Source organism: Tamandua tetradactyla, chromosome 13 (genome assembly GCF_023851605.1).
Source record: "Tamandua tetradactyla isolate mTamTet1 chromosome 13, mTamTet1.pri, whole genome shotgun sequence".
Lineage (NCBI taxonomy): Eukaryota > Metazoa > Chordata > Mammalia > Pilosa > Myrmecophagidae > Tamandua > Tamandua tetradactyla.
In genome coordinates this window covers 25,334,480-25,348,188 of record NC_135339.1, presented here as the reverse complement: position 1 = coordinate 25,348,188, position 13,709 = coordinate 25,334,480, and the positions used below count along the sequence as shown (strand labels likewise).

At 56.7% G+C, this 13,709-nt stretch overlaps 1 protein-coding gene across 1 annotated transcript in view; it reads left to right on the top strand.

Annotated features, from left to right (window-relative positions):
• The window catches only part of CDH23 (cadherin related 23), a 431,052-nt gene that overhangs the window by 317,230 nt on the left and 100,113 nt on the right, over positions 1-13,709 (top strand). Inside the window, exons 23-28 of the mRNA XM_077125003.1 lie at positions 3,898-4,087; positions 4,306-4,451; positions 6,789-7,008; positions 8,648-8,800; positions 10,976-11,089; positions 13,167-13,315. Of these exons, the coding sequence (XP_076981118.1) occupies positions 3,898-4,087; positions 4,306-4,451; positions 6,789-7,008; positions 8,648-8,800; positions 10,976-11,089; positions 13,167-13,315 (972 nt within the window). The remainder of the gene's footprint in view (positions 1-3,897; positions 4,088-4,305; positions 4,452-6,788; positions 7,009-8,647; positions 8,801-10,975; positions 11,090-13,166; positions 13,316-13,709) is intronic.

Sequence of the window (13,709 nt, the reverse complement as noted above, 5' to 3'; positions counted from 1 at the left end):
ATCAGAAATCAAGAATCCCATGCATTAATTGAGTGTGTCATAGCAAAATAATAGGAACAGTCAGAAATCTTTTTGAATTTCGTGGCTATGAACTGTATACATGCATGTATGCACGTGCATTTTAATACCTTTGAGAGTCTCCACCCCCAGTGGGGCTTTCAAAGGCCTAACAATGGCCCTGGGTGAGGTAGGGGCTGTGGTTGTGGGAAGAGAGTGATAGGAGGAAACAGTTAACACAGTGGGTCAGGTGACATCAAGCAGGAGGTGATATTTCAGTATTTGAGTCCTACCTCTGGACTCATCTCACAGCCCTCTTTCTTTACTCACCACACCCCCCGCTCCCTGGCCTTTCAGTTTTCTATACCTGCCAAACCCTTTCCCACTACAAGCCTTTGCACAAGCTGTACACTCTCCCCTGAACCCCAAGTGCACTTCCTCTACTCCCCTGCTCTTGCTTTTCCCATGTCTGACTCATTCTCCTCCTGTCCCAGCCTAGAGAGGCCCTCCCTGACTGAAGTATCTCTCCCTCCTCTCCATCCTGTTTCCTTCTAAGTGGTTCCACCATTTTTGTTTATTTTTCTCTAGGTTGCTTGCCTATTAAGATACAGTATAGCATAGTGATTAAGCGGGCTACTTCTGGTACCAAATCCCAGCTATACCAGTTATCAGCTGTGTGACCTTGGGCAAGTTACTTAACCTCTCTGTGCACTAATGTTCTTATCTAGAAAATGGTGTTAGTAAGATGGGCTCCTGATAGAGTTGTGGTCAGAAATTAATGACTCAATATGCACGAGGCACTGGTATATGGTAGGTGGTCCATAAATGGTAGCTCTGTTCACCGTCATCACCACCATCACCTGCTCCCCTGCAGTCTAGTTCCCTGTCAAATCCCAGTGCCAAGCGCATTGTAGGTGTTTCAAATATTTGTGGTTGGATGTTGTTGAAGGATTTATTCAGTGGGTGAATAGCTAACCTTTCCCCCTCTTCTCACCCCACCTGGCCCCCCAGCTCTACCAAGTCGGGGTTGGGTCTTCCTTGTCATGGAGAGACTAGGGGCTGTGACCTAGGACTTCCCAGGGAGTCTCCTAGAGGGACACTGACCACATCCGCCTGGATTCAGTGGACTGGGGCAATCACGCCTTATCGCCTTTATCTAGGGCCCTGGGAGGTGGCATGGGCTTGTGTGTCTGGGGGGGGGTCACTGCACACACCTGTGCATGGGGAGTGTTTCCCCCACCCACATGTGCTGGTGTCAGCCTCTTTCTCTTTGCAAGTGAGATTCTGGCCCAACCTTCCCTCCTAGTTCTGCAACCTCCTTCAAGGACCTGGCTGATGGGCATTGATTTAGAACCTTTCAAAGCCCTCCAGCAAAATAAAGGAGAGGGGAGAGAGAGAGAATTATTTCCCGTCAGGCCAGAAGAAAAATGACGAGCGTGAAATGAGAAATAAATGAGGGGAAAGTGGTGAGATTCTACAAAATCGCCCAGCAGGGAGACTGCAGAGGGGGTCACAGCCCCCTGCCCTCTTCTTTGCCCCCACCCCCACTCATGATCAGGGTATGGGCCCAGAGGCCAGAAATCGGTGCCCCACCCCAACCCTCCCCAACCCCACAGTCATTCCAGGCAGCCTCTGGCATGCCCGGATGCAGAGAGAAGAGGAGAGGAGAAGCCCACCCCTACCCTCTAAAATTGACCTCAGCACTTTCAGCAACAGTTTGCTAGCCTCGAACAGGTCATTCCACTGCTCAGTTCCTCAGTTTCCCCATTCAGAAAAATGAGGATAAAATATTCTCTCCTCTAACTGGAGAGAAGTGTTGTAAAATACAATGGGGTGCTTGTCCGCTGCGTCCCTCAGTGAAATGACTCGTCCTTGTGTAATTGTGCCTTGGGCTCCTAGAAGCCCTGGCTCCTGTTTTCAGAACAGGGGGAATTGGCTTTCTTTATGGTGGCTGGGGAAACTGAGGCTGCACTGCCCACATCACACCTATCCTCTTCCACCCTGGCCCCCTTGGTGCAGCAAAGTGGGAAGGGAGAGGGATGAACTGGGGAGGCTGGGTGGGGTGGGGGCTGCTTCCCACCTCTCTGAAGCAGGGGAGGGCCTGGGGTGGCTCAGGGTCCAGCCCCTGCATTGGCCTTTCTCCCTGGCCTCTTTGGGACCCTGGGGCGGATGGGAGCCCTCAGCCGGGGCAGCCCATCTGTCTGTTCTGGTCTGATGGCCCCAGAGACACCTCCAGCTGGGGATTAAGCCAGAGGAGGGACAGATTCTGCTGCCAAAGCACAAAAGGGCCACATCAAGTAAGATGAAGAAGCTGACGAGGACAGACTGTCATCTTCAAGTGTCCGGGAATTAAGGATGACACTGTCCTGGCACGGCCCCGGGGACTGCGGTCACTCACCCTCCTCCTCCTCTACTGATTGCATCCACCTCTTGTGCTGCAGCAATCTCTGCAGCACAGGGTGGGGTGAGCTGAGTGGTGGGTGTCATGCCTGTCCTGGGACTTAAAGAGGCCTCCAGGGCAGAGGGGAAGTGGGTCTGGGCCCCAAGGCTGGTGCTGTGTGACCTTGAATCCACTCTTGCCTCTCTGGGCTTTGCTTTCCCCATGTGGGGAGCAGGGCAGCAAGATTCCCCACAGAACCAGGGATCGATGGGCACAGGGGCCCTTGAAGAGAATGAGGAGTCCTAAGAGACCTCAGATGGTCTCTTTCCCTTCTCTTGACGACAGCTCTGTAGTGTCTGGGAGTCAGGGGACAGCAGGGCTGTGGGGGTTGTCATTCCTGAGTTAGGGAAGCCTGAGCATGACTCCTGTCCCGGATGGGGTTTCTAAGCAGATAACCAGGGGATGGGCTGGAAAGTTAAAGGGGCCAGAGTTTCTGGGGCCCCAGTCCTGAGACCCTCCCCCTTCTCAGTCCTGAGACCCTCCCCCTTCTCAGGACTGGCCCTTTTCCTGGCCAGGGTGGCTCAGCCCTCTCACTGCTTGAGTCCCCACCTCACCTCTTCCTGCCCCAGCCATCCCGACTTCCCGAGACCCACCCTCCAAACGGTGCCCAGCCCATGGCTCCCTTCCATGCCCCGTTGCTTCTGGTGAATTCTTTTGCAAATCACCTCCTAATCAAAAGCCCCAAAGGAAGAAGGAAAAGAATTTGATGAGGAGATGCCTTCCAAAAGCTTGGCCAAGAGTCTGGACTCCATAGTCATGGACCTTCGGGGGGCCCCAGCTCTCCCGGAAGTTCATGAACATATCACCCCGCGTAAGGAAACAAGGGGCACGAAGCATGCAGGCAGCATTGCCTGGTGGTTACCACGTGGGCTCCGGAGGGACCCAGACGGGGGGTGGAATGCCCCTCTGCCCTTTCCTAGCTATGTGGCCTCCGGCCTGGCTGAACCTCATCTGTGAAATGGGTGTAAGTACAGGCATCCCCTGTGGGGCTGGTGGCAGGCTGCGTGGAGAAGGCTGGTGTTTCCTGCTATGCGCCAGCATGCGCCAGGCGCTGTCAGATGCACTAACCCTCATGGCGAGGCGGGGGTAGCCCCACCCCCACACACACACTCCCACGCATCAGGACGCCAAGGCTCACTTGGGGAAAGGGTGGTCATACCCGGCTGGAGACGGAAGCCAGGACTAGAGCTCAACTTTCACGGCGGGCGACAACCTGCTGAACCTCCTGCCTCCTGACCCCCACCAGGTCCCTGCTGGAGCCAGGGAGGAGCCCACTTCCCAGGCCTGAGCCCGGAAGTCCCCCCCTCCCAGGCAGGGAGCGCCCGGGGCCAAAGCGTGAGCTCAGATCACCCGGGCAGAGACCCCGTCGCCGCTCCCTCCCCGGGCTGGGCCGGGCTGCTCCCCACCCTGCGTCGCGGGGGGGCACCCCTCAGCCAGGGGGTCTGGTTCCTCCCTGGCAGGTGGTGGCCGTGGACCCGGACCTGGGCGAGAACGGCACCCTGGTGTACAGCATGCAGCCGCCCAACAAGTTCTACAGCCTCAACAGCACCACGGGCAAGATCCGCACCACGCGCGCCATGCTGGACCGCGAGAACCCCGACCCGCGCGAGGCCGAGCTCATGCGCAAGATCGTCGTCTCCGTCACCGACTGTACGTGCCCCTCGCGCTGCGCCCCGACTCCCCGGGGCGTCCTGCGACAGCCCGTGCAGGGGGCTGTGTCTAGGTCGCTCAGCAGAGTCACACCCGGGGAGCCCGGGGTGGGGGCTGGGGGACGCGCGGCCCTCTGGGGGCCTCGGGTGGGGGTCGCCGCGTCCGCCTCCCTCTCCCCACTCTTCGGTCTCCCTCCCCTCTTGCGCCCCCGCCCCCAGGCGGCAGCCCCCCTCTGAGAGCCACCAGCAGTGCCACCGTGTTCGTGAACCTCCTGGACCTCAACGACAACGACCCCACCTTTCAGAACCTGCCCGCCGTGGCCGAGGTGCTCGAAGGCACCCCTGCGGGGGTCTCCATCTACCAGGTGAGTTTTCCTTCCACCTCGCCTCTATCGGCCAACAAGTGTACACCGCGCACCTGTGCGGGCCTTTGGGGGGGCGGGGGTAGGGGGTAGGGGGTAGGGAAGAGAGGACGAGGACTGCTGGGCAGCACCAGTCCCCACCAAGCCTGGAGAACCAGCACTATGAGTGGGAGATCTCGGGAAGGGTTAAAGTGGTCCAGGAAGGCTTCCTGGAGGAGGAGGGGTGGGGGTGCTTGAGCCAACGTTAAAGGACATGTGGCTTTGGAGAGATGAGAAAAAGCACACAGGCGAGAATAAAGAGATGGGTAAAGGCAGAATCTCAGGCCATGATTACGGAGGTATGGCCCTAGATCCTCCAGCACTCCAAGCCTGCAGGGGGGACTAGAACACAAAGAAGGCCAGACTGAGTGTAGCCCAGGCTCCCACCCTCCGTGGGCAACCCTTTTCCACCATGTGCTCTCCCATAAAGCCCCAAGTAAGCTCCATGCAATGGGTGGGGCTCACCCAATTTTTCAGGAAACTTTAAAGGGACTTGCCCATGTCCCCGAGGCCAGGAAGAGATATGGGCTGATCTTGAACCCAGACCTACCTGCCTCTTCTGGTCAGGGAGACCCTGAAGATGCTGGTTCAGGGGAGATGATGCACTGCAAGTGGCCATTTAGAAAGCCTGGGAAGTCTCCTTGTTTAAGAGCACGGGCTTTGGGGCCCAGCAACATGGGTGTGGACTCCAGTGCCACCACTTGCCAGCTGTGTGACTTGGAGCAAACTGCTTAACCTCTCTGAGCCTCAGTTTTCTCATCTGAGAAGTGGAGATGATAGTAGTATCGCCTTACAGTGCTGTGGGGATTCAATCAGATGCACATGTAAAGCCACATGCAATTTGAACTGCTTATCTGTGGTAGCTGTTGTGCTTATTACGTATCTGTCATGCGGGTTTATCCCACAGAGAAAAGCAGGATCAAGTAGAAGAAGGCAGGGTTGTTTGTCAGGATGCCAAAGTGGGTAACCTTGGCAGTGTCCCGTGCACCACTGTGCCTCAGTTTCTTCATCTCGAAAAGAGGGTTGACAGTGTTCTTTGGCCCAGGAGTGGGGTCCTCTCCAGCAGACCTTTCTCCCCACAACCCCAGCAGGGGGAGCCGCGATCCAGGGAACAGCAGTCAGTTCCCAGGACTCCCCAACCTGGAGTAGGGGCGTGGGTGAGAGAGCAAATGAACCCCCACGCATGGTTCTCTGGGGCTCACAGACAATGGAGGAGAGGTATGTCGGCCCCCACAACTTTTGAGTTCACAGAGGAACAGACTCTGAACCGTGAGCTGATGATTGAAGGAGTGCTAAACTTTAGAACTGTCTTCAGATACAGGAAAATAGTTCTGACTTCAGCCGTGTCAACTTCCCCGGTCCAATCTAGAACCTCAAGTGATTACAAAGTTCTAGATGGATGTGAGGGAGAACTTTCTCCAGGGATTAGAGCTGTGTACAAATAAAGTAGAAGTAGTGAGCCTCCCGACCTGGAAAGCATTCAAAATGAGCCTGGACACCTTTTTAGTCAATCTCGTTGGATTTGAATTAGACCAGATGACACTGAATTTGCCTTGAAAATCCTGTCTTAATCCAACCAAAGATCTTTCTCTTTTTTTAACTATCATTACACATTTTTCTCAAATGTCACATCCCCTTACCTAAGACTTTTGGTCTTGAGTTAAGATATCTCTGATCAGACCTGGAAGCACAAACAGGGACAGTGTCAGGATTCAGGATGAGGCTTTTATATGCTCTCCAGTGGAGGCGATAAAATCCTCAAATGAATTTTAAAAATTAAAGCTGACGTCTTATTTTTGTTGTTGTCTTACAAATCAGAAGGAAACAGGGAGGGGAGTGCTGAGTGTTCCGTGTAGTTGAGCTCCAGATAATCCAAGGGACCTGTAAGCTGAGACAGCTGCCCCAGCTGGCTTGAAGGGCTGGAGGAAGAGGGAAGAATGTTGGAGCCCTGGAGAGTTTGGAGGGACCGGGGTCAGCTGGAGGAAATCTGGGAGGGCTCCCTGGAGGTGAGAGCAGGGCTTGGAAGGGAGAAGTCATGTGGACATCTGGGCTCATTCCAAAATGCCCCTCCCCTGCCATCTCTGCTTCACCCAGTACATCTATCCTATAACCAGATGGCCCAGAGGGCATCCGAATGCCTTCCAGCTCTGACGAGCTGTGCCCCATAGAGCATACACAAGGGGACAGCTGGGGACCGTGGCCTGTCCCGAGGCTCCGAGGGGAGGAGGACACTCCTCGGGGGAGAAGCAGCAGTCATGGAGGTCCCACCCCTGACGCCAGCCCCCCACCCCCCGTTCTTAGGTGGTGGCCATCGACCTGGACGAGGGCCTGAACGGGCTGGTGTCCTACCGCATGCGGGTGGCCATGCCCCGCATGGACTTCCTCATCAACGGCAGCAGCGGCGCGGTGCTCACCATTGCGGAGCTGGACCGCGAGCGCACAGCCGAGTACCAGCTGCGGGTGGTGGCCAGCGACGCGGGCACGCCCACCAAGAGCGCCACCAGCACGCTCACGGTCCGCGGTGAGAGGGGGCGGGGGCTCCTGCTGTGTGCCGAGCCCGGGGTGAGCCTGGGGCAGTGCCAGGCACTGTAGTGGCAAGAGGGCTCAGGCCCCAGAAGGTGCTAGGCAGGGCAGGAGGTCCCCGCCGCTGCTGTCCGCCCTCCGTGTGGGCACTGCCTCCCTAGTTGATGGGTTGTCCTTGTCAGTGGTCTGGGGCCAGTCAACAGAGCAGAGCCTTCCCTGACTCCACCAGGCTGCAGTGCCAGTAGAGCCTCCTCCTCACTGACCGCTGCCTTCAGTGCCCAGGAGGACCCCTTCCTGGGCTCCTTGAGAGCTGAGTTGTTGATTCCAGCAACAGCAGAGAAGGCTTGAGCAGGGGGTGCAGTCTCAGGGTCACGGGCAGGCCTGGGGCGATGGCAACACCCTTTGCCTTCACTGGAGAGCCAGGGTTTTTATTTCAAGGATGCAGAGGAAAGCACCCCTGCCCTGTGTGGGGGGGGGGGGATTTGGCTGGCGATGGAGGGAGCATCACCTGGCTTTCCCCATGTCCCCTTGGGGCTCCTCCCACGCCTTCCTGCTGCCTCCACCCTCTGGTCTGGGGACACCCCATTCCTCGTCCATTCTGGTTGTGCCTTTAATTCTCCAGATGAGCCTGGAACATGATGTGAGCTGTTGCTGAAGGGCCAGGGGTGACCCCGGGGAAATAATCACAGAGCGTAACAGGCAAGATGCAGCCTGTTCTCGGGGGCAGGCCTGTCCCAGCCTGGCTCCTTCCCCCCTCCATGGGTTGGGGTGTGGCACGGCTGCCTCGGCACAGGCACGAAACTCTCCCTCCTTGAATGGGGACCCGGGGTGGCGAGGACTAGGGAGCCAAGCCCTCGTCCTCCTGCTGGTCCCTGGCCCTTCTGGGCTCCTCCCGCCAGTTTGATGACTCACTTGATTGACAGGGAAGATTCCGCTCCTTGCAGAGAGGAGCCCCCGAGGGCCGCTTCCTCGAAGGACCCATCATTTCTCCTGAGAGTAGCACCTAGAGTAGCCAAAGTGGGGTGGGGTCATTTCATTATAAGGCCTGGTATGCAGAGCTGGGGGAAAAAAAACTTGAAGGAAATGAGACGTTTTGGGGAGGAAATTCCTTAAAGCCAGCTCCCTCTCTTGGGACCCCAACACAAACTGGGGCAGATTTCTCCAAGACCCTGGCCCTGCCACTCCTTAGCTTTGTAAAACAAGTCACCCAGCTGCCCTGAGTGTCTGTCTGCTCGTCTGCAGAGGGCCTGGGAAGGCCTGCATGGAGTGTGCGTGGTCTCTGGTGGGAGCAGACGGCAGAGGCTTCACGTGGGCTCAGTGGCCATCATTATTATCTTGCTGTCATCGTTGGTGTTGTCAGGCACCTACTGGACAGAGGCCCTGGGGTTCTCTCCCCTCCCTTTGACATCACGAGCTGCAACAAGGCAGCAAGGGAACGGGGACAGTCGAAGGGTGTGGGGCTGCAGCCAGCTCTGTCCCGGCTCTGCAGGCATGCGGGGGGAGGTGTTGGCACGAATGTCGCCTCTCTTGGAGGTTAGTGTCCTACTTGGCCTTTCACTCGAGCCCCTGCCTTTTGAGTCATGTTATCGAAACCAGAAGCCAGCTGTCGCCCTGAGTGCCCACCGTGCCCCCTGCAGTGCTGGATGTGAACGACGAGACGCCCACCTTCTTCCCGGCTGTGTACAACGTCTCCGTGTCCGAGGATGTGCCGCGGGACTTCCGGGTGGTCTGGCTCAACTGCACCGACAACGACGTGGGCCTCAACGCTGAGCTCAGCTACTTCATCACAGGTGCTGCCCTGGCCCCCAGCCCAGGCTTCCTGCAGCCCCTGCCTTCACCCCCTTGCAGATGGGGACCCAGACTTGGGTAGGGCCAGGTGAGCTTGGGAAAAGAGGTCTAATGCCCTCCCACAGGGCTTTCGCTCCTGCTGGTGCCTCCCTTAGGGTTTGCTCTTGGCTTTTCCCAAGAGCTTTGCAGGTGGGTCTCTGACCAGACTCCCTGGCCATCCCTGCAGCCTCCTGAGCCTGCCATGGGCCAGGGGAGAGGGAAGTCTTATTGAGGATCATGCAGCCTGGAGGGAGGAGGAGCCAGTGACTCCTGGAGAGGAGCCAGGTGCATTTGAGCCCTGCCCTCCACCCCATCCCAATTCAGGGTGACAAAAGCAGTGAGGGGAGGAAGGGACCTTGTCCTTCCCTGGTGACCATTACTTGTGAGGAGGCTTCCCATCTGTTTAGAGGCAGACGGTTTAAACCTTTCTAAACCGTTCTAGTGAGGTGTGGTTTAGCTAAACAATGCCAAGTAGCTACTACCTGGAGAGCTGTGGAGAAAGATCATGAGGCTAGGACCTGAAGGCCAGCTGCAATCGATTAGCAGTGTCTGCCCTGACCGTAGGATTGATAGGTGGTAGCAAGCAAGCCATGTGTCTGTCATTCCTAGATAAGAACTGTTCCTCAGTATGCTTCAGTCCTCGAACTGAGAAGTCCTGGGAGACATGGAGGTGGGAGAAGTCCCTCCCACATGCCTGAGATCTCCCTCGGTCATTTCACTTGCTCAGATGTCTCTATGTCCATGACCTGCCCGCAGCCACACTGCACACTTGTTGTCTCTGCATACGTGAGCATGTGCCCCTGTGCAGTGCACACACTGGCCTCTCTAATGCCTCCCCCAGAGCAAGGAATCCCAGGCTTATAGCCCTTCCCCACTTGCTGCAACAACGGTGACTCAGCCCTCAGCTGCTCCTTTCCAGGTCCTTTTCCCCTCCCTCCCTTCCCTAAAGGAACTCTGTATCCTCAGATCAATCTAGCCCTCAAAACTTCCCCCAGGAAAAGCTCAGTTATTAAAGACCCCACCCATGGCAAATACTCTGGACTACCACAAATGACAACAAGCCACTTAGTTTAGCCGCCAGCACTATTTACACATTAGGTCCTTCCCTGCCCACCTTTGGAGCAGATAGTGTCTTTTGCAGATGGTGCTTTGGACACTGGGGAGCATATACTGGGAGTCTGGGGAACAAGGGGCTTTCCCCAGCAGCAAACCGATTAAGGACAAGGCAGCCCCCAGGACGACCTCCCAGCACCCTGAAGTGGGAGGTTCTTGCTGACCTATCGAGACTCCTCCCAGCCCCGGGAGTCTCAGGTTTTGAGCCTGCATTCTGCAAGAAGCTGTACAGTCCCCGGTCAAGCTTACCCCAAACCTAGTGCAGTGCGCCCTCTGCTGACCAGAAGGCCAATGGCAGGGGAGGGGTCTTGCACCCTGTTCTCATGGAGTCCTTTCCTGGCTTCAGTCTGCCTCGCGGAGGACACCTTCACAGTTCTCACCTGTCCTGCAACTTGGGACGACTCAGTAACACCTATCTCCTGCCCACCTCCCCCTACTGTTGACTCTGGGGAGCCCCCGTCAGTCCCCACTGAGAATGCTGTGGGCCTCAGCCCCTCTCCTGTGCCCAATGCCCAAGATGAGGGTCTTGAGAATGCTTGGCCACCCCAGACTCCTGAGCCACTTATAAAAGTCCCAGCCCAGGTTAACGTCCCAGACACCTCCACGCGACAGGCAGACAGCAGCGCAGAGAAGAACTCAGGCTTTTTCACTTGGGCAGCTGTTGCCTAAGGCAGCACACGTAACCTCACCAAGGCCCGTTTCCCATGTGAGCAGAGAAGCAAGCATGCGGAGCTCAGAGACTGTCACAGAGATTAAATGAAATGGCCTGCGTGAGCTGCCGGGCACGTAGCAGGCGCCCAGTGAAGGTCAGACAGCTGTGATTTCAGGCCTTCGGCATCCTGACCTAAGCTCGCATCAGAGCCCCTCCAGAACTCTGCTGTCGGGGTGGAGCTGGCCACATAATCTTCCGTTCCGGGACCACCCCTGGCACCCCCCAGCCCAGAGCTGGGTTGAGGAGCCTCCTCCCTTTCCCTGTCCAGGAACTCTGTTTCCTGACCCGCAACTTCGTTCTCTTTTGCCCTCAGCTGGAAACGTGGATGGGAAGTTCAGCGTGGGCTACCGGGATGCCGTGGTGAGAACGGTGGTGAGCCTGGACCGGGAGACCACAGCCGCATACAGACTCATCCTGGAGGCCATCGGTACACCCCTGCCCACCCCGCACACCGCGGACGTGGTTATTGAGGGCAGAGTTCACAGGGAGTGCCCTTAAGCCAAAAGCTGAACTCTGGTGGGGAAAGGGGGACTAGAGACTCTACACGTGTTACTGAGTCCTTTCTGGGTATGAGGCTGGGCACTAGGAACTATATGCAAGACATTAAGCGGGTATGGTGGGAGCGACACAGGAGCCCAGGTGGGAGACCAATATGTGGACAACCACAGAAGGCTTCCCGGAGGAAGCAACATCTGAATGTAACTTTGGATTGTTTAGGACTGTTTCGGTGACAAATCCAAAAATAAATAGTCTTCAGCAATATTAGCAAACAAACCAGTTGCCCTGGAGATCTAGCCTCAGGTACCACTGGATATAGGGCTCAGGTGATGTCGTTAAGGCTCAGTGTCCCCCCCAGTCCCCCGACACACAGCTGGCTCTGCCTCCTGTGTGCTGGCTTTATTCTCTGTGTCATTGCTGCTGCAGCCCCAGCCTTGCATCCTCTCAGGTTCAAGGGCAGTGGCAGGGAAGACAGCACTTGTGTCTTTCCTAGTCTCCCAGCTGAAGGCCTCAGATTAGTTCCGATTAGTGCCAGTCTGTCCCGGTGCCTGTCCTTGAGCCCTTCACAGTGGCCAGGGGACCAAAGTGTGCTGGTCACTTAGTTCTAAGTGACCTGCCCATCCCTGAGGCCGTAGTCCCTTAGGACTACAAGGGGGAAGAAGGGTGCAATGAGGCCGATGGCCCCCAGGCACCGTGGGTCCACCCGGGAGCACCCAGCTCAGTGTCTGCTGTGAGCTCTGCAGAAGCTTCCCTTGGATGAGCAGGGAATGGGCTCCCTGCGCCTCACTCTGTGCAGTGGTTCGGCTCGGCCCACTCAGGTCCCAGAGGCATCTGAACTCAACCCTGGTCTCCTCCCATCCTGGGTTGGCCACACAACCCTCTGGAGACCCACCAACCCCCTCAGAGTCCAGCATTTGCTTCAGGCATTGGCCAGCAGGAGAGATCTCAGGCTCTGGGCTTCTATGGGACCCCTGCAGTGCACAGTGTCCCCCTCTGGGGGGGTAGGAGGCTGACCCTGGTGAGGATGAGAAGCTCTAGCCCAGGACAGGTGAATGCTCCCCAACATGTGGCTAAATGAACTAGAGATAAAGAGAAGAGAGATAAACCACCCCTGGTCTCCAGACAGCCTGGTCCCCCTTATTCCCTCCTGGGCTGCCTGCCTTTGCCTGGAGATGGGTGCAGTTAATTAGGCTGAACAATGCAAGTTTTTTTAAGGCATATGGAATGTATGCTGGGGCATAAAACTAAGTCTCAACAGATTTCAGGTGCAGGCTGGGCACAAGCTGCTTCCACCAGGCAGGATGCCCACCAGCTTCCCCCGGGGCTGAGCCCAGGGTTCCGTCCTCACCACTTCCCCAGCCCTGGGAGGGTGCTGTGAGGTCTCCAGGGACAGAGTCCCTGGATATCAGGCTTAGAATATAAGCAGGGTCTGTATTTCCAAATGCAGAGGACCCACAGACCAAATCTGTCTTGCAGATATGTTTGCCCGATCCAATGTGTTTTTTTAAGCAATGACAATTAGTTGAGAACATTTGAAAATCAGGAGATTTTATTTAAAAGTTCAGATGTCACATTTCTCTTGAGAAATCAGAATATCTGGCATTCCTGGGCCCACATTCTCCTGGTCACCGTGGAGTTGAGCAGAGGCTAGCTGCCCTTGAGTGGGACACACCTAGGTGTTCTACCAGTGTGCCTTACCCACCCAGGCCCTGACAACACTTGGCTTTGTCATCTTGGGCCTCAGTTTCCCCATCTGTAAAATGGGAATAATAATGGTACTGACCTCACACAGTTGTCATCAAGACTGAATGAGTTATAGTAGTATATGGAACATAGTGTTATCTAAATATTAGATATTATTATTGTTATCCCTAATCTAAAAAGGAAAAGAGCCATCTCCTACAGCAGTTCCAGTGGGTTTAGGAACAGAACGTCCCTGGGTGGTGGTCCTGGACATGCTGCAGGTCGGGCAGCCATCACAACCCTTCCTCCTCCATCTCCCGCAGACAACGGCCCAGTAGGCAAGCGGCGCACGGGCACGGCCACCGTGTTTGTCACCGTCCTGGATGTGAACGACAACCGGCCCATCTTTCTCCAGAGCAGCTACGAGGCCAGCGTCCCTGAGGACATCCCCGAGGGCCACAGCATCGTGCAGGCAGGTGGCTCGTGGCCCCTGGGGCTGGCGGGGGCCACGCTCGGCTCTGGGCGCTCATGCGCAGGGGCATCTCGGAGTTGCCACTATAGCAGGACACGGGACCCAGGCCCCACCTCCCTCCTGGAGTGGGGTGTGTGCCCCCGGGTTGGGTAGCCCAGCGTAGGCCCCTGGCCTGGGCCTGCCCCGCCTCCCTCCCCGCAGCCCTCTCCTCCTCCCTCCTCCCTCCAATGCCCCCAACCTGAAGGGCCTTTCCAAGCAGGGAGGAGACAGCCCCGGCATTTTCCCCGGAAAGGAGCTGAGGAGAGCCAGGGCCCCTCGGCCCAGAGCAGAGCCACTCTCATAGGCTCTTGGCTGGAGCTCCCCTCTGGGGACATAAACAGACCCAAGAAAACAG